The sequence below is a fragment of the Embiotoca jacksoni genome, unplaced genomic scaffold (genome assembly GCF_022577435.1).
Source record: "Embiotoca jacksoni isolate LCO1_2020_lvr unplaced genomic scaffold, fEmbJac1.0.p SCAF_77, whole genome shotgun sequence".
In the NCBI taxonomy this organism is placed as follows: Eukaryota; Metazoa; Chordata; class Actinopteri; family Embiotocidae; genus Embiotoca; species Embiotoca jacksoni.
Window position 1 is genome coordinate 785,846 of NW_027185433.1, and position 22,329 is coordinate 808,174.

General features: G+C 46.0%; 3 protein-coding genes across 4 annotated transcripts in view; 2 read left to right on the forward strand and 1 right to left on the reverse strand.

Moving 5' to 3' along the window:
• Positions 1 to 2,683, forward strand: part of cdk20 (cyclin dependent kinase 20) — a 7,403-nt gene extending 4,720 nt beyond the window's left edge. The window contains exons 8-14 of one of the 2 annotated variants that reach the window (XM_069177796.1): positions 1 to 20; positions 373 to 740; positions 864 to 964; positions 1,583 to 1,890; positions 1,999 to 2,138; positions 2,295 to 2,420; positions 2,520 to 2,683. The exon at positions 1 to 20 is cut by the window's left edge and continues 204 nt beyond it. The gene's annotated coding sequence lies outside the window, so the exon portion shown is untranslated. Of the gene's footprint in view, positions 741 to 863; positions 965 to 1,582; positions 1,891 to 1,998; positions 2,139 to 2,294; positions 2,421 to 2,519 lie in introns of both variants that reach the window. The other variant, XM_069177795.1, reaches the window with a different exon arrangement.
• Positions 2,684 to 4,869: 2,186 nt separating this feature from the next.
• On the forward strand, positions 4,870 to 10,479 carry mbd1a (methyl-CpG binding domain protein 1a). The gene is made up of 13 exons (XM_069177813.1): positions 4,870 to 4,979; positions 5,085 to 5,595; positions 5,681 to 5,727; positions 5,850 to 5,884; positions 5,986 to 6,045; positions 6,176 to 6,316; positions 6,957 to 7,085; positions 7,372 to 7,437; positions 7,860 to 7,946; positions 8,316 to 8,696; positions 8,789 to 8,953; positions 9,255 to 9,389; positions 9,699 to 10,479. The coding sequence occupies exons 1-13, from the start codon at positions 4,895 to 4,897 to the stop codon at positions 9,849 to 9,851; spliced, it is 1,995 nt and encodes a 664-aa protein (XP_069033914.1). The 5' UTR covers positions 4,870 to 4,894; the 3' UTR covers positions 9,852 to 10,479.
• Positions 10,480 to 13,147: 2,668 nt separating this feature from the next.
• Positions 13,148 to 22,329, reverse strand: part of LOC138215569 (membrane-associated guanylate kinase, WW and PDZ domain-containing protein 3-like) — a 31,769-nt gene continuing 22,587 nt past the window's right edge. The window contains 5 exon segments of the mRNA XM_069177809.1: positions 13,148 to 15,418; positions 17,350 to 17,488; positions 18,576 to 18,722; positions 18,901 to 18,977; positions 19,218 to 19,412. Coding sequence (XP_069033910.1) covers positions 14,466 to 15,418; positions 17,350 to 17,488; positions 18,576 to 18,722; positions 18,901 to 18,977; positions 19,218 to 19,412 — 1,511 coding nt within the window. The 3' untranslated portion in view covers positions 13,148 to 14,465.

A 22,329-nucleotide genomic window follows, 5' to 3' on the forward strand; every position in this document is an offset into this window, starting at 1 on the left:
TCGTCACAGACTCTCAGCTGGTTTACAAAAGTTTTTCTGTTGTTTTATTTATTTATTATCGGCTTTCTGAAACTCTTCAAACAACAACAACAAAATGTTCTGACCGCTTTTAATGAACCAAACAAAGAATTAAAAAAATTCTGATCCTGAAAGGTTTTCAGCCCATTTTAACTCAACTTATTTTTTTTATTTTTGCTTTTGCTTTTGTTTTTGTTTGTTTTCTTTGTTTTCTTTACTTTTTGATGGTTTTGTTTTTGTTTGTTTTATTTTCTGTTGGTTTTTTGTTTCTTTTTTTGTTTGTTTTGTTTTTTCGTTTTGTTTTTGTTTTTTCTTTCTTTTCTTTTTTTGTTTTCCTTTCTTTCGTGGACTCAGCCTCTTTTTTTGGCTTCTCTTGCTCTGGACTGGATCCCTGAATGACCAGGACCTGGACCTGGAGCAGGACCAGGACCAGGAGCTAGACCTGGACGTGGACGTGGACCTGCACCAGGACCAATACCAGGACCAGGACCAGGACTCCAGCGTACTGACAGATTGATCTCGTGTTTAACATCATCCATTTTGCAGAAATGAAATTGCAAATCATTTCAGTTAATGTTTCATCACTCAAAAATAAAAAAAAAAAAAACAGCTTAGAGTTTGTGGGAGGTTCCAAACACTTCCTCCTCCTTCTCCTCCTCCTCCTCCTCCGCGTCTCCTCAGAGCAGCAGTCCGACTCCGATGACTCCAAGCAGCTGTTCGTCGTGAGTATCTCAGGTTGTGAAGTTTTTTTTTTTCTTTCTTTGATTTTTTTTTATGATTTAATTGTGGTGGAGCAGAGATCCTCTATAATTAGAAGAGCTTTCACTCTGTCCCTCATTTCTTAGTCAGAAACGCAGCGATGATGTCATATTTCCCGCCGTCATCTGATTGGTCGTCGGCTGTTGTGACTTCCAGATCTGAAACGTCATCGAGGTTCAACGTGAAGGTCAGAATCACGTTTATTTAACTTTTTAATCAGATAATAATAATAATCTTGCAGCTCCAGAGTCTCTCAGTAATCAGACTGTTTAAGGTCTTTCTCTTTATTTTTTAGACTCCAATGAAAAAATCAACAACCGTTTGACTGAAAATCCAGTTTGAATCATCTTTGACAGTTTTAGGGTGAAATTATTTTCTGCAGATTTATATTTTAGTTCACCAGCTGACAGTTTATTTTGCTTGAAATTAACTTTCACTCGTTTAATTTGACTTCAGTCAGTAATTCGTGCTTCATGTAAATCGGCTCTAAACACTTTAACCATCTTTGATTTAATATAAGTTTCCCTGCTGCCATTAAAATATTAAAATCAAAGTTAAAGGAAGTTGATTTGAGAAATTCCTCTTGTGATTAAAGGTTTCCTTTAACAATGTATTATAAAAGTTTGAGTTATAATCTCGACTTTATTTCTAACTATACTTAATATAAAAAATATTTCTCCTGACAATGCGGTGGAGGTTTTTCAGCCCTGAGTTTTAATCTGAAGGTTTCACCAACAAACATACCTGACGGAGACTCAACTTTTCTGCTGTTGCTTCTTTTTTAACTTCATTTCCCTCCTTCCAGGTTGGCCCCGCCCCTCCAGACACTTTCCTCCAATCGCATCTCGCGGGATGCGAGGCCGTGAGTCCGTCCTTCTGGTTGGACGACTCCGGCTGTCAGTCGCTCGGCTCCGCTGACGTCCCGCCTTCTCATCTTCCACCTTGCTCGTCCTTATACGGTCAACCTGCTCTGACCCTGCCCCCCACCTGCCTCCTCTCCTCGGCCCCTGGATGCAGCAGTAACTATGGCGACCTGTACACATCTCCCTCCCTCGGTTCAGGTGATTGGATGTTACCTGGAGGTTCAGGCTGGGGGCGGGGGGGGCGGACCAGGTGAGAGCTTAGCTGTCAGCGTGAGCTGCACCTGTGTGTGCATGTGTGTGTGTGTGTGTGTGTGTGTGTGTGTGTGTGCTGATGTGTGTGGTGCTTCTGTTTGTTCAGGGCAGCGCGAGTGTGTGAGCTGCGGGACGAGCAGCGCCCCCCTGTGGAGGAGAGACGCCGTGGGTCGACACCTGTGTAACACCTGCAGCCTCCGACAGGAAGTCAACAACACACCACTGCTGAGGCCGAAGAGGAGAGCTGTGAGATAACACACACACACACACACACACACACAGGAACACACACGCCTGTATCTTCATTAACTGCAGCAGTTGTTCGTAGGTTTGTTCCGACGTGTTTCCTGTGTCCTTATGCTAAGCTAGGGTTAGCATCTGAACGTGTTTGTGCGTTTGCAGACGGTGACTCCGAGAAAAGGAACTCGGTGTGTGAACTGCGGGACCGAAACCACGACTCTGTGGAGGAGAAACACGGCGAGACAACCGGTGTGCAACGCCTGCGGCCTTTACTACAAACTGCACCAGGTACTGCGAACGGTACTGCAGACTACAGCCGCGTACACACATACTCGTAGTACTCGTAGTACCAAAGTAGCACATGTAGTATTCGCTGCCTGTTCACAGGTCGACCGGCCGCTCGCCTTGAGGAAAGACGGAATCCGAACCAGAAACAGAAAAGTGACCAGTATGAAGAAGAGGAAGGCTGACCAATCAGAGGCAGAGCTGTCCAGCCTGGCCCCTCCCACTTACGTTTATATTTCAGTTTCTGATTTTTAATAAATTTGCAAAAAAACAACTTTTCACTCTGTTTTTATGGATTATTGAGCGTCGATTGATGTAAACAGAAACACCTGAACACCTCACAGTCATGTGACATCCATTAAACCCATATTTATTTACAGATAGACCAAAGACAACATATCAAATGTTGAAACGGTGAAATTCTATTGTTTTATGACATTTATCTGCTCATTTTGAATTTGATGGCAGCAACACGTTTAAAAAAAAGTTGTGACTGAGTCACCAGTTCAGTAACATGATTGGGTATAAAAGATGATTTCAGAGAGGCGGAGTCTCTCAGCAGTGAAGATGGTGGAGAGGTTCACCACTCTGTGAAAGACCGTCTAAGAATAATGTTCCTCAACGTTAAAACTACAAAGAATTAGTGGATCTCATCGTCTACGGTTCAAAATATCATTAAAAGATTCAGAGAATCTGGAGAAATCTCTGAACACAAGGCACAAGGCTGGAAACCAATATTGGATGGTGGTGATCTTCGGGCCCTCAGGCAGCACTGCATTAAAAACACACTATTCTGGAGTGGAAATCACTGCATGGGCTCAGGAACACTGAAAACCATCGTCTGTAAACACAGTTCATCGCTGCGTCCACAAATGATGTTAAAACTCTCCAAAGAAGAAACCAGATAGAAAGGCGGTAGTAGAGGGCCACAGCCAGTCAGTCAGGGCATCACGTGTCAGAAGCAGTCAGTAAAGGCATCATGTCCCCTCCCCTCCCACAACCCCCTCTCCGCCCACACACCCCCACACCACCCACACCACCTCAGGGCCTCCCGCTGTCTGCTGGGGGCCAATGTTGTGCAACGCAGGAGGCTTCTGGTTTTCCGGACCCAGAAAAAAAAAAAGGGCCAAGAAAAGGGAGCTGAAGAGAAGGCGGTTAGTGGTCGGAGGACGGCCAGTGACGCCCTGAGAGTGTGTGTGTGTGTGTGTGTGTGTGTGTGTGTGTGTGTGTGTGTGTGTGTGTGTGGCATCCGGCATCCGGGTGGCACTCGAGAATCACACGAAACATCTGCAACCACAACACACGCACATTTTCATATTTATATGTGGAGAGAGATAAACACACACAGGGGCTCCATTAGCCGTTGGTGCTGCCACACACACACACACACACACACACACACACACACACACACACACACACACACACACACACACACACACACGCAGCAAACGGCTGGAGAGCGAACTGTTACATCTTAACGACATTAAACCACAGAACTGTTGGACAGAATCACTGACAGATTGCAAAGCAGCCATGAAAACACACACACACACACACACACACACACACACACACACACACGCACCGACATAGAGAATATGTGAAGTTTGTCCTGAGGGTGGCAGCAGAGGAAAAGGTCACGAGGTCACCACAGGTCACCATCGTTGTCCGGCGGTAGCCCCGTTAATATGACCACTCGGTACGTGAACGTTCGTGATGTCACCACGGACCTGAAACTGGAGCGGAGAAACTTCAGGTTTCGGTGTCAAAATTTTTTTTTGGGGGGGGGGGGTGAAACATAAAATCTTCAACATCAGTGTTTCTGAGCCCACGCATTGATTTCCACTCCAGATTATCGAAGATCACGACCATCCAGCTGTGTTTTCCTGTCAGATTTTTGGGTCTCATTTTTTTGGGGTAAGAAAAGAATCCTCAACACCCGTTGTCATGTCGGAGAACCCTGTTGCCATGGAGTCGCTCACTTTGTGAAGTTTTTACAGAAAAATCGGTTGAATGAAGACTCTGAGAGAGGCTTAAAAACTTTTACACAAACACTGTGGGTTTGATTTCAGTTTAAACGTCAAAGACCGGCTACGCAGAGTTTTAAAATAAAAATTTTTTGTCCAATGTCGTGTTTTTTTTGTCCCGTTGATGTGAATTCCGACGCTCATTGGGACCCTGAAGGCAGCAGCGGGACAGCGGAGGAGCTCGCGGAGCCGCGAGACACGAAACTGCTTAACTCACTTTAATTCAATGATTTATTGACGCGCGACCGCAACAGCAGAGAGACCGGAAACAGGTGAGCACACACACCTGGAGAGGAGCAGCGCGGGCCGGAAGAGGACTCAGTCCACCGCGAGCTCCGCAGCTGAAACATGTCCGCTGAGTGTGTACGTGTGTGTTATTAAAGGTATGTTGTGTGTCTTCATGGAGTCCGTTGCGTTGCTTTTCTGTCGGTTGAGTTAAGTTGCGTTATGTTTGTTTGTAGTCCTGTAGTTCCTGAAATGGTCGAGGAGCGATTGGACGAACTGCGTTTAGGGGCGGAGACTGAGTTGGAAGGTGAGAAGAAGTTTCAGCCAACGGTCGGCCATGTTCGTTGTCATGGAGACGTTCCTCAGGGATCTGTTGTTGTTGTTGTTGTTGTTGTTGTTGTTGTTCTTCCAGTCGAGGTGACGCGGCGACGTGACGTGGAGAAAAACGAGCCGCGTTCGACACGTCGCGAAACCGGGAGGGCTGTCGGGATGGACGGAGTGGTTACCGTGGAAACCAAGAAGCAGGAGGAGGAGGAAGAGGAGGAGCGACGGAGGGAGCTGCTCCCAGACACAAAGAATTGCGTGATCGCCATCGCTCGTCTGAGACCTGACGGACTGAAGGAGGAGGGGCTCGGAGGGCGGGGCAGGTCACGTGACCCAGAGCCAGACTCTGATTGGACGCGGTCGCCGGAGTGGAACGACCGCAGGAGGTCGAAGAGATTCGTGAAGAAGGTGGAGGTCAAAGTTCAAGTGGACCGAGCCCCTGCGGGCGGGCCGAGGAGGCCCCGTGCGCTGAGGCTGACGCGCTGCCATGATGTCACCGCTGACCCCGCCCACCGCCGCTGCCCCAAGAGACGCAACGACGACGGCGACATCATCGACCCGTCAGAACCCTGTACCAGCAACCAATCAGACGACGGCAGGTAAGAGAGGGGGGAGGAGCCAGATAAGAAGTGATAAATGAACGTCCCTCCTCTTGATGGTCACGTGACTCGATCCTTCCGACAGGCCGCCGTCCCGCCGCGGACGCAAAGACTCCCGTCGCCGTCCAACAGGTAACGCACACCTGTCCACCTGACAGACGGCGATGATGTCACTTCCTGACGTCGCCACAGTTCGATCAACAAACAACAATAAACTTCTGTTTGTTTTTCTTGTTTTTGTTGTTTTATTCCAGAGAAAAAGAATCCGCCGAACGTCGCGTTGAAGAAGGTAAGACGTCACCTGTCGGTCTGTGATGTCACTCAGCACCTGAACAGTCATTTTGTCCTCCACCATGTGACCCCGCTGCCGGCCACCGATTGGTCCTCCAGACGACGACGACCAACCAGAACGAGGAAAGCCCGCCAAAATACTCGGCATCGCCGTTTCGCGTGAGTGTGAAATACACGTGTGCGTGAATCACCAAATGACCTTTGACCTTTAACCCCAGTCTACTACAATTCAATTCTGACAAAAAAAGAATTAAACTTTTTTTTTTTTTTTTTTTTCACGACCCATCAGAAGCGTCGGGTGGCGTGTCACCGGTGTCCCGCGTGTATCAGAGAGGATTGTGGGAAGTGTGTTTTCTGCCGGGACATGAAGAAGTTCGGAGGTCCTTCGACGAAGAAGCAGAGGTGTCGGTTCAGACGCTGTCTGGTTCTGGTGAGTCTACGGATCCACGGGTCCGTCTGGGTCTCTGAGTAAGAACTGTGTTCACAGACGATGGTTTCCAGAAGTGTTCCTGAGCCCATGCGGTGATTTCCACTCCAGAATAGTGTGTTTTTAATGCAGTGCTGCCTGAGGGCCCGAAAATCACCACCATCCAATACTAGTTTCCAGCCTTGTCCCTTGTGTTCAGAGATTTCTCCAGATTCTCTGAATCTTTTAATGATATTATGAACCGTAGACGATGAAATCCACTAATTCTTTGTAGTTTTAACGTTGAGGAACATTATTCTTAGATTGTTGAACTATTTTCCAACACAGTCTTTCACAGAGTGGTGAACCTCTCCACCATCTCTGCCTCTGAAATGATCTTGTTTTTATACCAAATCATGTTACATGATGTGTTGCCATGGTAACCTAACGAGATGTCAGATGTTCCACCAGGTGTTTTTTTGGGTTTTTTTTTGCATTATGCAACTTTTCCAGTCGTTTGTTGACTCTGTCACAACTTTTTTAAAAACGTGTTGCTGCCGTCAAATTCAAAATCTTTCATAAAACAATAAAATGTCTCCGTTCAACATTTTATATGTTGTCTTTGGTCTATTTTATATTAAATATGAGTTTATGTGATTTGCAGGTGAAGAAGAAGAAGAGGAGGAGGAGGAGGAGGAGGAGGGAAGGAAGAGAGTCAGAGGAGCATGACTGGTCTGAACTACTGATGAAGAAGGAGGAGGACGAGGAGGAGGAGGAGATGCAGCCACCTCAGGTTGGTCCAGCTGTCTTCATTAAATAACTGGAGGTGAATATCATCCTTTGAGGTGTTAAAAAAACGTTTAGTAAAAAACTCTTGAATATCATTTGTTGGACTCCTTTGAACCTGCTGGTGAAGATGTTCAGTTCTCCCTCCGACCTGCAGGGGGAGCAGCTGCACCACCAGCAGCTCTGAGACACTATCCAGAGAGAGCTTCTTCATGTCTTTCAGTTGAAAGCATCGTCTGTTGTCACGGCAACGACTTTCCTGACCGTGTTTGTGTTCGTGTTTGCCCGTGTAGTTCCCGCTGGTCGGAGGAGACGCGGCGCTGCCACCTGCTGGACACCTGATCAGGATGCACTTCCAGGTAACACACACACACACACACACACACACGCACACGCACACACACACACACACACACTGATCTGTCCCGTGTTTCAACATCAAAACTTCAGCACTGAATAAACTAATATTATTTATTTATAGAGCAATTTTTTATTTGAATATATTGTAAAACAAAGTGCTTCACACAATAACACACACACACACACACACACACACACACACACACACACACGCACACACACACACACACACACTCCACGTTCATGGGAAAGCACAACAACACAATGGAAACAGGAAGTGCGGAAACGCCTGTCGCACACGTCTGGGACGAGGAAGCGTCGGAGGAAAGATCAAAAGTTCAGTAACATAATAAAAATGTCTGAAACATAAACACGTCAACGTGTTTACGTTTCTGTGATTTTCTGCTTTCATTGATTCCAGCTGAGCTTCACTCTGGACGGCGGCCATTTTACTCCCAGCCTCCTCTCTGACTCCGCCCTCACCTGTCTGTCGGGGCTGCTGCCTCAGGTAAACTGTCTGTGTTGTTTGTGTTCCTTTTTGTTTGTGTTTATGTTGTCTGTGTTGTTCCTCGCTGTTACATTTGAACTCGATCCGCTGCGGTAACTCAGTGACACATTTCCTGTTACTCCTTCACAGTAAAAGCATGAAGGTTCGTTCAGCAGAGGAGAACATTTATTGTGAAGCAGCAACAGGAAATGTTGTGTTTTACGTCGGCGGTGACGAAACGCAGCAATAATAGCAAATAATATAAAAGTAGGAGATGATTTTATTATGCAAATTTATACGCAATATTATAAATATATAAATATTTACATTAATGTTCAAATTAATTGTTGGATTCTAACAGTGAGACTTCAGTCTGTCTTCTGTCTCCAGGACGTTTCTGTCCTCCAAGTCTCCACAGACTTCACCTTCATCCCTCCTCCTCCTCCTCCTCCTCTCCATCCTCTTCATCTTCATCCCAAAGACGAGGAGGAGGCTGTGGAGATCGATCTGTGCAGGGGAGATGGAGCAGAGGGAGGAGTGGCAGAGCTGATGGAGGCGGGGCTAATGGAGGAGGCGGGGCTAATGGAGGAGGTGTGCCGTGAAGGAGCGACGGAGACGGAAGTCTACTTTGACGTGGAGGTGGAGGTGCCGGGCTCCGACTCCGACTCCGACGAGGAGACGCCGACGACCTCATCGATTCCCTCTGACATCACCGATGACGTCACAGCGTCTGACGTCGTCACCTACGAACCCCCGGAGTTCATATCATTGGTCGGTGGAGCTGTCCGTCATCCTCAGTCAAGAGACGGAACAGGAAGTCAGACCGTGTTTCACCTCCACCTTCTCTTCACCTTGTTTTCCAGAGTTCAGGGTCGTTCAGCCTGTTTGGAGGCGGGGCCGGCGATGATGTGGAAGGTGGGCGGGGCTTGCTGCGTCTGCTGCGGGCGCTGAGGAGCGCGGTGCTGCCGGCTCATTGGGTGGCGGTTCTGACCGACGGACCCGAGCTGCAGCTGCTGCAGAGCTCCAGAGTACGACTCACGTCTTATTCCATAGTTTTATAATCACGACCGCTTCGTCTTCATTTTTTTTTTTATTAAATATGTAACTTTTTATGTCATTCTTCTCAAAATCATAATTTTTTTTAATCTCCAAATTAATATAAATACTTAAATAAATATAAAGTTTTTTAATAAAACGTTTATATATATATATATATATATATATATAAAGTTTTGTTAAATCTGACTAACTGATCTTTTTTTTTTTTTTTTTTATAAAAAAATGACTCAAAAAGTAGCTGAAGGTTTTTTCGTGTCCTCGTGTCCTCAGCTGTCCTCCATGACCGACACCGTCGTCCACGTCCCGCCTGATTTCTGCTTCTACGTCAGCGTAGCGAGACGACGGCTGCCAGACACACACACACTGAACTACACACACACACACAAGATCACACACCTGAGCCAGGTAACACACACACACACACACACACACACACACACACACACACACACACACACACACACACACACACACACACGTCAGGTAACATATCAGTAGCAGTAGTTACGTCAGTAATGCTAACAGGCTATTAGAAAGTATTTGCTACTCAAAACAACAGGTGGTTGCCATGGTGACCGTCGGTAACATTAGAAATCACACAGCCGAAATATGAAACTGTTAAAGAGTCTGGATTTAATCAGCTGGTGACACCATTAGCTTCCAAATGCTAACGAAGCTAACGTGTGTGTGTGTGTGTGTGTGTGTGTGTGTCAGCTGGTGTCTCTGCTGTTGGACCTGGAACAGCTGATCGTCTGCCGCGGGTCGAAGGTTCGATTCCCCGTCCGTCAACTGCAGGTGCGATCACCTGCCTGCCAGCTGCTGGTGGCCCCGCCCCGCCTCACCTGTCGGCCCTGCCTCGAAAATTAACCTTTGACCTTTGGCCTGGACTTTAAAAGTTCAACGCAGCTTCTTAAGAGATTAAAATATTTGTATGTTCAGTAGTTTAAGCGCCCGTGGAGGAAGGACACACTCACCTGAGCAGGTGAGGACACGCCCACAGTCACACTTAGTTTGTGGTGAGTTCACTGTCCGTAATAACAGTCGGACAGCAGAGCGTCTGCGGTGAGTTCACGGTTCGCTGATCGTTTGATTGAATTACTTTTTCTACTTGAAACCTAAAGTTTTAAACGTCACAGGAAACAACTGGACTCACTCTGCACGCCGAGACTTGTGGGTAATGAAGTCCTCAGCTTTCTCCTTCATCTCTCGGAGTTTTCGATTTGTTTCTTCGGGCAGCTTTAAAAAAACGTTTCTACCTCAGTGTTTTATAAAAAAAAAGTCTCAGCTGTGTTTTGTTGTCTTGTTTGTGTTGGATTTCTGTTTGTTGTGTGTTTATTTTCCTTCCTTCACTTGCAGAGAAACTTTTCTCCTGTTTGATGTGAATGAAGCAGATTTCTCTGTTAGAAAATGTTTCCAGTTTTAAGAGTTTATTGACACTTTGTACTTTAAAATAAGAAACAAAGATTTTGATGTGTTTATAAAAAGTTTTTTTTTTTCAGGATCTGTGTTGTCATGTCTTTATTATCATCTCAACATATTCACAGCAGCACGTTTACAGTTTTAAGGAGTATTTGCGTGAATTATTAATCAGGTTAATTTGATTTAAATCCGTCAGATTAGAGCAGTAAAGGGTTTCAGTATCAAAAATAAAAACACTGCTTCCAAGTTTTGAATGACAGTAAAAACGCACTTTTTTCCTTCACTCCCTCGCGCTGATTTTAATCCCCGCCCCGCCGGCACGCTGCGTGACAAATCAAACACACCTGTCGGTTTTCCTTTTTTTTCCAACTCGGGGCTGCAGGTTTCCTGTTTCCGGTTTGAATGGCGGCTACCTGCGGCCAGGTGGACCCGCGGGTCACTGCCGGACTCGTCGGGATCTCCTTCAGAGACTGAAGCTGCAGACAGGTGAGCTCAACGCACCTGTTCGGGTTTTTCCGGGTCCACGTGCTCATAAACAGCCGTGACGTTAGTTCCGGTATAGAAACCTGCCGGTTTAATAAACTGCAGATTTTTTTGTGTAGTGTTTATTTGTTTGTTGTCTTGTTGATTTAAATGTGTTTGGATGAGCCGATGAATCAGTTTTATGTGGAAACAGTTTTTTAGGTGTTAATAGTTATTCGGAGATTAATTTTTTGATTCAAAAAGGTTTTAAACTATATTCAAGGGGCTTTTTTTGTGTTTATGACACAAAAATCTTCTCATTTGAAATTGAATAAAATAAAATTAAAGATGTTATGAATTGCACAAAAAATTAAAAAAAAAACGGTACCAGAAATTATTAATTAAATGGTGTTTATATGCAAATAATCTATTACATGTATTTATATCGGTCTACAAAAAATTTAATAGGTTGAAAAATATGTTGACTGGAGTTCAAGTTTTGTAGCTGTGTATCTGTGTGTGAATTAGCATGCTCGTTAACAAACATTAGCTTGTTATTAACAGAAGTTTTAATTGAAGAATGAAAATCCTGAAAATTTTAACGACCAGAAAACAAATTTTCACACTTATTTTAAAATGATTTGTGACTTTAATGCGACTCCAGTTGAGTCTGTTTTGAGTGTTTTAGATTGTAAATGTGCAGCAGAGAACCGATGCTAACAAAGCTCGTAGGTAGAAGCTAATGTTAGCATCTTCAACAAACTAACTGCTTGTAGAGGCTAATGTTAGCATCTCTGAAGAATATTTCAACATTTCTCCCAGACAGATTAATCTCGAACATGTTCAGGATATTAGCCTAGCTTAGCATAAAGACTGGAAGCGGAGGGAAACTGCTAGCGCAAAACTTAGCGTAAAACCACAAACTGTTTTTACACTTCTGTCGCTGTTCAGACGAAACAGATTTCATGTTATTTATTGATCTTCAGAGGAATTTAAAGCACATGAAAAAAAAAATCATCAACCAAAACATTTATAAATGATCAAATGTTTGGAGTAAGTTTTTAAGCGGCTGTTTTCAGCTTCTGAAGTATGAAAACGTTTTTCCTTCAGATGCTGAAGTTCAATACGTGTGAAGGAAATTAAAAATGGGCTTTTATTTTGGGACAAAACTTTAAAAGAACGAAAGGAAATAAATCAAGTCGTCTGTGGAGGTTTGGACCGATTAAGCTAGCTGCTCGCTATCCTCTTGCTTCCGGTCTTCATGCTAAGCTAAGCTAACTGTCCTGAATCCGATGTCTCTGTAGCGAAGTAGAAACAAGAGTGAATAAAATATATTTTCCCCAACTTATTTCTTTTAACATTAGCTGTTTATTAAATGAGGACCAGAACCTGAATAATCAGAACCTTTTCGTCAGAATAGTTTCGAGTCCCGGCGCGCGATGCGATCCGAGGAATCGTATCGCCGGCAGACAGTCTTAGAAAATGCATAGAAGACAAAAAGATCCAAATCGCCCTGCGAGAGAACAGAGGGGAGGGGGCGTGGCTAAAGGGCAGCGCGGGCGGTGGGGGCGGGGCTTGTGGGAGCTGTAGTTTGTAACCGCTGAGGTCGTTGAATGGCGCAAAGAAAATAAAGAATGATGTAAAAACAAATCATCACGTGATGAACGGACAAGGCGCCGTGATGTTTACGCGTTTTATGATGCTACGTTTCCGACGCGATAAAAATCACGTGTCTTAAGTGTCGCCGCGTCAAATCGGGATCCGATCATGTTTGGTCGTGAACGCGGAGACGAGACGGAGACACGATGACATGAGGACGCTCAGATATGAAAACATGGATGGGTGGGAGCAGGTGGAGGCAAGGGAGGGGAGTGGGGGTGTGTGTGTGTGGGGGGGGGTGTATGATGGGACATGGTGTCTCTTGGCGTTTATCTGATGGGACAGTAAGTGGCGGCGGCGTCTTCTGCAGCCTCGGCGACGACGGCTGAAAAAAAACTAAAAACGAGGCACTTGGTTCTGATCCAGAGCTGCAGGTCGTCCTGCTGTCGCCGTAGAGACGGGTCACATGTTGCCATGGCGCATTATGGTTATTGGAAAAAAAGCCAACCGGAACCGCAGCCAGACCTGACATCTGTGTGTGTGTGTGTGTGTGTGTGTGTGTGTGTGTGTGTGTGTGTGTGTGTGTGTGTGTGTGTGTGTGTGTGTGTGTTAATGGCTCTGTTACATCTTCAGGGCTTTTTTCTTTTTTTTTCTTCATTTTTACAAGCAAGCAGGCAAATCGATCATCTCTGGTTCTATTTAATCTCTATTAATAATAATAATAATAATAATAATAATGTCAGTGAGCCTTTACATGTTCAGCTTTATAAAAATAAAAAATCATTCCAGTGATATTCACATGCTCAGATTACACAGAATCACAGAACAGCTCGTAGTCTCCGCCCCCACACGTCGTTTGCATACGGTTTTAGAGTCAGAGGGTGAGGATGATGAGGATGAAGATGAAGCTACGAGCAGAGCGGATGTGTATCACGCATTGTTCAGCTGGACTTTCTGCACACTTGTTTCTGATTGAATTACCCACGATTCATTGCGGTATGGCTTTACAGTCGCCGTCAGACGCGACTCGAATCATGTTTGACGATAAAACATGCCGGTCAGTAGAGGGCGTTGTTTGGTACGGAGGGTGGAGGTCTGGACGCATCACTGATCCTGATCACTGGACTCATGAAGCTGATTGGACGGAGGTCGGACTGACAGCCAATCACGTCACGGGACAGTCACGTGACTGCAGCCGGGTCGGCTCAGGATACAGCGGCAGAAATATACGTCTTCACCGCGGTAACCGGGGTACATCACAACCAATCTGATATGATGATGTTGCCATGGTGACCTACCCTTGTTATGTTGGTGTTCTAATGTGGTTACTATGGTGATAAGCCCTCGTTATGATGGTGTTCTAACGTGGTTACCATGGTGATTTACCCTGATTGCGATGGTTTTCTAATCTGGTTGCCATGGTGATCAACCTCATTTAGAGGCGATCTAATCTGATGACCCCGGTAACCACAACCCATTTAATTAGGTTACCATGGTGATTGGCCCTGGCTACCAACAGTGTTGAGCTCGTTACTAGAAAATGATTGATTACATTACATTAGATTATGTTTACTAATTACTCAGCAATAAAAGCATTGTGTTAGATTACTGTCCATGGAGATCGACCATCACCATGGTAACCGCGGTTTACGTGCATCAGCATCGTGACTGCAGAGCGTCAGGAAACAGCCCGATGGCTTCATGATACCAGACTGATGGGGCATGATGGGTAAAATTAAAATGAAGGCGGCTCATGTGCAGCTGTTTATGTCACTGGCCAATCAGAGGCCTCAAAACACACCCACCAACCAATCAGGAACAGCCCCCCTTTTCTGCTCGCCTCTCATCCTCCAATCAGAGACAAAGCTGTCTCCTGACGTCCAATAGGACACAGGAGGAGGCGGGTCGTCTCTCAGCACGCCAATCAAAAAGCCCTTATAAGTAGCCAATAAAAAAAAAATTCAGCGAATGAAAAAGGACATCGTCCTCACTGCTGGCCAATCAGAGAGAGAGCCCGCCCACAAGTTCCCGCCCGCTGAGCCGACTGCCAATCAGAACCTGTGTCAGTCTCTGCGGGCTCGGCTTCAGCCAGCGGCCTGGGGTGTTCCCCTGTCGCCATGACGACTCGGCCCCCCTCCAATCAGACTCTTCCGTCCACCCTGCAGTGGCGATGCTGGCTGCTGATAGGCTGACCTCGGAGAAGCTGGCTGCTGATTCGCTGTCGGACTGCCGTCCGTCGTTGTCGTCGTTCATCGGCATGAGGAAGGAGAACACCGCTCTCTGACCTGCAGCCGAGCTCCCAGGATCCTTTGCGTGTCCGGTGGCAGCGTCATCTCTCTCCTCCTCCTCCTCTCTCGCCCTCCTCCTGCTGTTCGTCTCACTCCTCCTCCTCTCCCTCTCTCCTCCTCCAGACTCCTCCACCCCCTCCTCCAAAGGCGTTGCGTCCCAGAATTGAGCTCCGATTCTGGGTAAGCTCCGGCTCCGCCTCCCCTGTTCCCTCTGGTCGTCCCGCTTCTTCTGCCTGACAGTATGACTGCGTCTCTTTCTCTCCTCCTCTTCTTCCTTCCTTCTCCTCCTCTCCTCCTCTTCCTCCTTCCTTCTCCTCCTCTCCTCCTCTTCCTCCTTCCTTTTCCTCCTCTCCTTCTCCTCTTCCTCCTTGCTCTTCCTCTCCCCCTCCCGTGCTTCCTCCTCCACTATGTCCAGGTCCAGATCAGGAGGCACAGTCCCTCCTCCTCCTGCTCCTCCTCCTCCTCCTCCTGATCCTGTTCTTCGTTTGGTTTCTCCCTCTCTCTTCCTCCTCCTCCTCCTCTCTCCCCCTCCTCCTCCTCCTCCTCCTGTACCACCGCCTCCTACCGCGTGCCGGCTGAGAGAGGCGGTTGTCATGGTTACCATGTCCACATCCTGCTCCTCTGTGTGTGAAGAGGAGGAGGGGGAGAGGGCTCCTTCCTCAGGGCCTGGCGGGAAAAACAGATGCAGATTATTGTCTGATTATCAGCGGCTATAAAAATAAAATATAATAAAATAATTATAATGTAAACAAAATAGTAAAAACACATCAGTAAGAATATAAATCATTTTTATAGGTGTTTACAACAACATGCTACACGCTAAATACATGTTTATTAACATAAACAACATGAAGCGTGTCACAACATCTTAATTTATATTTATGAACATGTTAATACAACAAATTAACATGTTTTTATTGTGTACATTAAAAATCACGTCTGTAAATGTTGAAAACGACAAAATAACACGTTTAAAAACACGTTATGTTCACGTTAAAGACACATTACTCCCATGCATGTTACATGTAACATGTTCATGATCATGTGATGCATGGGAAACCTTTTCCATCTAATTAACATTAATAACATGTAAAAAAAACAACAACACATAACCACATGTTCACGTGTCAAAACAAACATGGTAATAACATCATGAACATATAATTTAACACGTGACAACTGAAAACACGTATGAAATGTGAATAACATGCCATAAATTAACACGGCGTGTATGCATGTAACTTCCTGTCACATGCTGACATGTGAAACGAGCACACGCAGACCGTCGTAGCGTCACGTGTTGCCGCGGCGATTTTTAACGACACGTAAACCGTCTGAGTGGCTGCAGCTGGATGATGATGATGATGGTGATGATGATGATGAAGATGAAAAAGATGATGAAGATGAAAATGAAGAAGATGAAGGACGACAGAGTGAAATAAAAAAAAAAAGAAAGAAGCCGAAAGCAGAACAGGAAGTTACCGACCGCGAGTTCTCAGTGCGTCCAATCACGTAGAAGCAGGGTTCCCCCTGTTTGGAGTTGGTCATACAGAGAGACAGGCTGGACAGCTCCACTGAGGAGGAGGAGGATGAGGAAGGACAGGAGGAGGAAGGAGAAACGGGGAGAGAGCAGAAGGAGCTGATCAGTGATCAGTGAAGTTTGACCTCTGACCTGCGGAGAGGTCTCGACCCGCTTCGTTAAAATCTTCTAACGGACGTTCCTGCTGTTTGATGGTCGAACTTCATTTTTTACATTCAGCCAATAAACTGACGATCAATTAATCCAAAATAATTTTTCTACCTGATCGACTGGTTTTCAACTTCATTCAACGTTTCATTTTTTTTTTTAAGTCTTTTAAAAAAAAAAGAGAATTATGCGAAAAGTTTACAGTAAATTTTTTCAAAAATTCAAGATTATTCCTATGTTGTTTTTATCAGCCAGTCTGATTAAAACCAGACTGCAGGGGGCGCTGTTCTCGTATTTAAACTTACACAAAGAGAGGAGCTGTTTTTAAGTAAATGAATTAAAGAGACACAAAGTCACCGCATTCGTTTGCTGTAACTTAAAACGAACATCATGGTGAAAACGTGTAATACACCCGCCTGTCCACTAGAGGGAAGCATGTTTAACACGTGTAGCGCCGTCCAGACATTAAAAAAAAAAAGAACACATCGCAGAGGCAGGTCACGTGACATGAGGTTGTGAGACGAAGTGCAAAACGGGGTCGGGAGGCAGCAGGTGTCTTGGTTTTACGAACTTTCACGTGAGAGGACGGGGTTCGAATCCGGGAGGCGACAAAGCTGCAAATTTTCTTTACTAACCGTGACCACGCAGTTTTTACTTGACCAAAATAAAAAAAAAACGTGTTTGGTGTTGCCGTGACGACAAAAGTGGTCCTAAACCTGACCCGTGGTCTCAGACATCCGTCGCTCAAACTTCACTTTGAGTTGAATAAAAGATGAAAGAAGCGTTTTTGAAGGAAAGACATCACAGACGATAAAGAGGAAGTTCAAAAACTCTGAGCGGGAAGTCGTCCGGCTGTCGGGTCACCTGCGTCTTCAGGTGCGTGAACACGGTCAGTCCGGCGGAGACTCACCGTAGTCGGGGACGTATCCGTTCCCCTTCTTGAGGACGAGGTGGATTCGATGTCCTCCTCGTCTGATCTGCTCCACCGCCTGACTGTGAGTCATCCCCGCCGTGCTGTCTCCGTTTATCTCCACCAGCTGGTCGGACACCTGAAACACAGGCACGTGCCTCGTTAAACCCCGCCCATACAAGGACACACCTAGTTTAACCACGCCCACACATGAACACACCTAGTTTAACCCCGCCCACACAAGGACACACCTAGTTTAACCCCGCCCACACATTAACACACCTAGTTTAACCACGCCCACACAGGAACACACCTAGTCTAACCCCGCCCACACAGGAACACACCTAGTCTAACCCCGCCCACACATTAACACACCTAGTTTAACCCCGCCCACACAGGAACACCTAACCTAATTATATCAAATTTAAACGTGAATTTTCTTTTGTATTATTACCTATTCTTTAAATTCAGCTCTCTTTACATTATTATTAAAAAATTTAAAACAAAAAAACAAGTTTAATAGACAGTTTTTATTCATCTAATTGAAAATTTTTCTTTCACTTGAGTCCAGATTTTTTAAGTTTTACGTGAGCGTTTCCTGGTCCGGCGCCCCCCTCAGGACAAACGTGATGTGTTCAGCTCCCCTGAGAATAAGTGAAATGTTTTTTTGTTCCATGTTCTGTATGTAAAGATATTATATTATAATAATATAATCTTCAGGTCTGAAAAGTGAAGCCGATGCAGAAGTGTCCCAAACTGTGAAACCACTGAGGGCCACTAGGGGCTCCAAACAGACTCCCATTCAAAAAGCTACAACTCCTCTCCTGAAAGGCTGGAGTGGGCGGGGCCTAATGTCCTCAGTTTCATCCGCCTGTCGCTTCTCCCCCAGCTGTGCAGCCTCTAGGGGGCGCCGAGCAGTGTTTAACGAACACGTTTTTTCTTTTTCCTGAGGAATAATTTAAAGGACGGCGAGCCGAGCAGCTGCAAGTGTTGAATGTTTGATGCTCCGAGTCTCCGAGCGGCAGACAGGAAGTGAAGCTGCTGAATATTTCAGATAAACAGCAGGTCCTCGGCGGGGGTTCGTCTGAAGAGCCTGCAGCGCCCCCTGCTGGTCTCTGAGTCCATGGAGTGATTTTACGTTGGAGACTCCAGATTAATTTATTTCTTCTTGCAGAGTATTATTAGTACACAGTGTTTAGTGTGTGTGTGTGTGTGTGTGTGTGTACCTGTATCTTGTTGCTGCGCTGAGCCGGCCCCCCGTCCATCAGTCCCAGAACATACAGTCCCATGTTGTACTCGCTGCCCCCCCGCAGAGAGAAACCGAACCCAGTCGGACCTCGTTCCAGATCCACATTGTAGAACCTTGACTCGTCCTGGAGACAGGAAGTACTGCTGGTACTACCGGTACTGCTGGTACCACCAGTACTGGTAGTACCACCAGTACCGGTAGTACCAGCAGTACTGGTAATATGACCAGTACTGCTGGTACTACAGTAACATTGTGTACTGATACCGAGGAAATACGTGATTAATAAAAAAAGCGAGAGTGACCTTTGACCTCCCTCTGGATCCTTTGATCTGCCGCCCGTCAATGTCGAGGTCCGCTCCTTCTGACATGGAGGAGGAGTCTGAGGAGGAGAGGAGACAAGGAGACGAGGAGAGGAGACAAGGAGACAAGGAGACGAGGAGAGGAAAGGAGTTAAAACAGGATCTTTATCACTTGTTGCCTCCATGAACTCTACAGTCTGGTGTGTATTAGTGTGTGTATTGTTGTGTGTATCTCCATGTGTGTGTGTGTGTGTGTGTATTAATGTGTGTAATGTTGTGTATCTCCACGTGTGTGTGTGTATTGTTGTGTATGTCCGTACGGTGCCGTGGCGTGACGCTGAGCCTTAGCGTGTTCCCGGCCCTCCTCAGGATCTGCGCCAGGTCTCGGTGCTGCAGGCCGGCGACGGGTCGACCCTCCACGGCCTCCAGCTGGTCGCCGGGCTGAACCTGCCCGCTGCGGGCCGCCGGGCTGCCGCGGCGCACCGTCACGAACCGGTGGGACATCAGGGAGGGGGCTGCGGAGGTCAGAGGTCACACGGTCCAACATCAGCCAGCCACAACTAAAGCACGCCTGTCACCATGGTAACGCTTGGTACCAAGTGTAAGAGCAGGTGGTTCAGAGAGAAATGATCTTAAAATCCTTTAAGACAGGATTCATCCCTCCCCCTCCCCCCATCTTATTCCCTCCTCCTCTTCTTCCTCCTCATCCCCCCCCTCCTCCTCCTCAACACCCCCCCCCCCACACACACACACACACCACCGTCCCCTCCTCCTCCTCCCTGACAGCTGTGTAATAATAAATGTGTTTTAGTTTTAATAATTGAGTTCTCTTCGGTCTGCTCGGCTGAACCAGCAGGAACAGAAAGAAAACAAAGTTTTGAACAGACCAGCAGCACCTGAAGACACCTGAGGGGTGTTTGTGTTGACCTCACCGTGACCTCTGCTGGTCACATGACTCTCTGTCAGCACCCATAGACTGTATATGAAACTGTTTTGTAGCTTCCAGGTTTGAAAAATGAGGTCAATGCAGAAATGCCTTAAAGTGTAATACCACTGAAGGCCACTAGGAGTTGTCTCCAATAGACTCCCATTGAAAAAGCATCAAGTTCTCTCCTTCATTAACGTTTCTGTGGGAGTTTTTTTTAAGCTGCTCTCAAATCAGCTCAGATCAGAAAATATTTTTGTGGGTTATTCTGGGAAATGTGTGTAAAACCACTTCGGACTAGTTTAGCTCGACTTGTTTACTCACTTTTTAAGTCATTTTTTTTTCTGAGAAAAAACACAATCGTGGGAGTTTGTTCTCAAGAGAGACTGCCAAGTTCGGACTCACACACTCCGTCATGTTTACATCACTTCTGAGGACATTTCACAGATTTACATTTACCGACGAAAACTCACCTACGGCCACAATTTACTTTAAGATTTACTGATTTACCTTATAAGGACTTCCTGTTGGAGTCCTCACAACATGATTGTGTAAACAAGAATGAAGTCCCCACAACATTAGTATAAAACACAAACACACTTGATCCAAACCAGTGTGGAAACCTTGAGGAGGGAGGAGGAGGGAAATTCTCAGAAAGATTTTCTGGCTCAGAGACTCTAATCACCGAACTGCTGAGAACAAAGAAACTGGAAACAGGACGAATGAAAAACAACAAGTGTTTGAGCTCGGGCAGACCGGAGGGTTCACATGACCAGCAGACAGACACACACTGACCCTGAAACCACGGACCGGCCCCCCCGACCTCCAACCGGCCGACTGTTTGCAGAGTTTCAGGCTGCGAAATCAAACAGCAGCCGAGCAGATTAAACCTGAAGAGACTGAAGGACCGAGAGCTCGGAAACCTGCTAACGGACGCCCTGCTAACGGACACAGCTGTATGTGTTACACAAAAATAATGAAACGAGATTAAAAACAAACGCAAAGAGACTGAAAACGGACACAAAGAGACACAAGCACGTTTAGAAAGACACAAAATGACCAAAACGAAAATAAATATTACCACAATAAGACAAAAAAGCCATAAAGAGACAAAACAACCACAAAGACAAAGTATATTTATTTGTAGGAGGAAATCTCGGCTGCTGTTATTGATTGAAACTCAGCAGCTGAACTTCTGTATGCTGCTGTCGCGAAAAAAATTTCCCCTCGGGGATTAATAAAGTAACTACCTAACCTAACCTAATAGACTTTTAATCCACAAATCTGCACGATGAGGCGTCCCACAGGGCTCGACGTCGGGTCCTCAGCGCTTCCGATTCTACAAATACACGTAAAAAACGAAGCTCCAACACTCGAGTCTCATCCAACAGGTTGATTTTTCTCTTAAATCAAAAATAAACTCGGCCTCCCGGACTAAAAAGGAAACCTGCTCCGAAGCCCCTTTTGTTTTTCGTGTTTGTGCAGTTCAGGAACTGCTGCTGTTGTTTCAGACGCTCTGAACAAATAAACCAAAACCTGGACTGTTTAACGAGGACTGAAGCAGGAAAAACGCTCCACCTCGTCCCCCTTTTTTCATTTCAAAGAGAACCAAACAGAGGGGGGAAGTAGGGGAACGTTTAGCGTGCGACCCGACAACAAAGCGCTGACATCAGCATATTCGGCCGGGTGGAGGGAGGAAGCGTTGAAGCCGGAGAGTACAATTGAGTGAGGAGGTAGGTAGGTAGGGTGACGTTATCCGGACTGACAGCGGAGAGACGAGGAAACTCGGACACGTAAAAAACCTGTCAGCTTCGACAGCTGTCGTACAAACAGCTGTGACGGACAACACGCAGCCTCGCCGAGCGCTCGGCCGCCGTCGGACCGCTGGGACGAATTAGCAGCAAGGCTGAGCGGCAGCAAAGCATCCGGCCCTTGTTAACACATCCATGACTAATACATGCCGCCAGCAGCAGCAGCAGCGCCTGTTTTAGAGGCCGGAGCAGCACAACAGACTTTTTAATTTATAATTAGAAAAAATAAATAGAGGAGAAAATCCACAAAATTCCCGAGCTTTCGTGTTTAATTTAACTCACATCTCTATACGATCTTTACGTTTTCTGGACATTATTTAATTTTTGGCGATGCGTTCGCTGCCCGTCCGAGCTTCAGCCTGCTCTCCATGAATCATGCATCGTAATATTTCGGTGAAACGCTTTCCTCCAAAATACAAGTTCTCTCCGACTCCAGTTCTGCAGCAGACGGAAAATCCGATAAAATATTAACCTGTTGAAGGAAAAAAACATTCAGCTCGACTAAAACTGCCTTCGTCCTTTTTTCTTTTTTTTTTCTCTCCCTACGATGCCATCATCATCATCATCATCATCATCATCATCACCATCATCAGTATCAACTGGATGTTCAATACTCTGAACGGCCGTTACGAAGCCTCGAGAAAACACCGGTGAGATTATTGCACACTCAGCTCGTTACTGAGGCTACGTAATAGC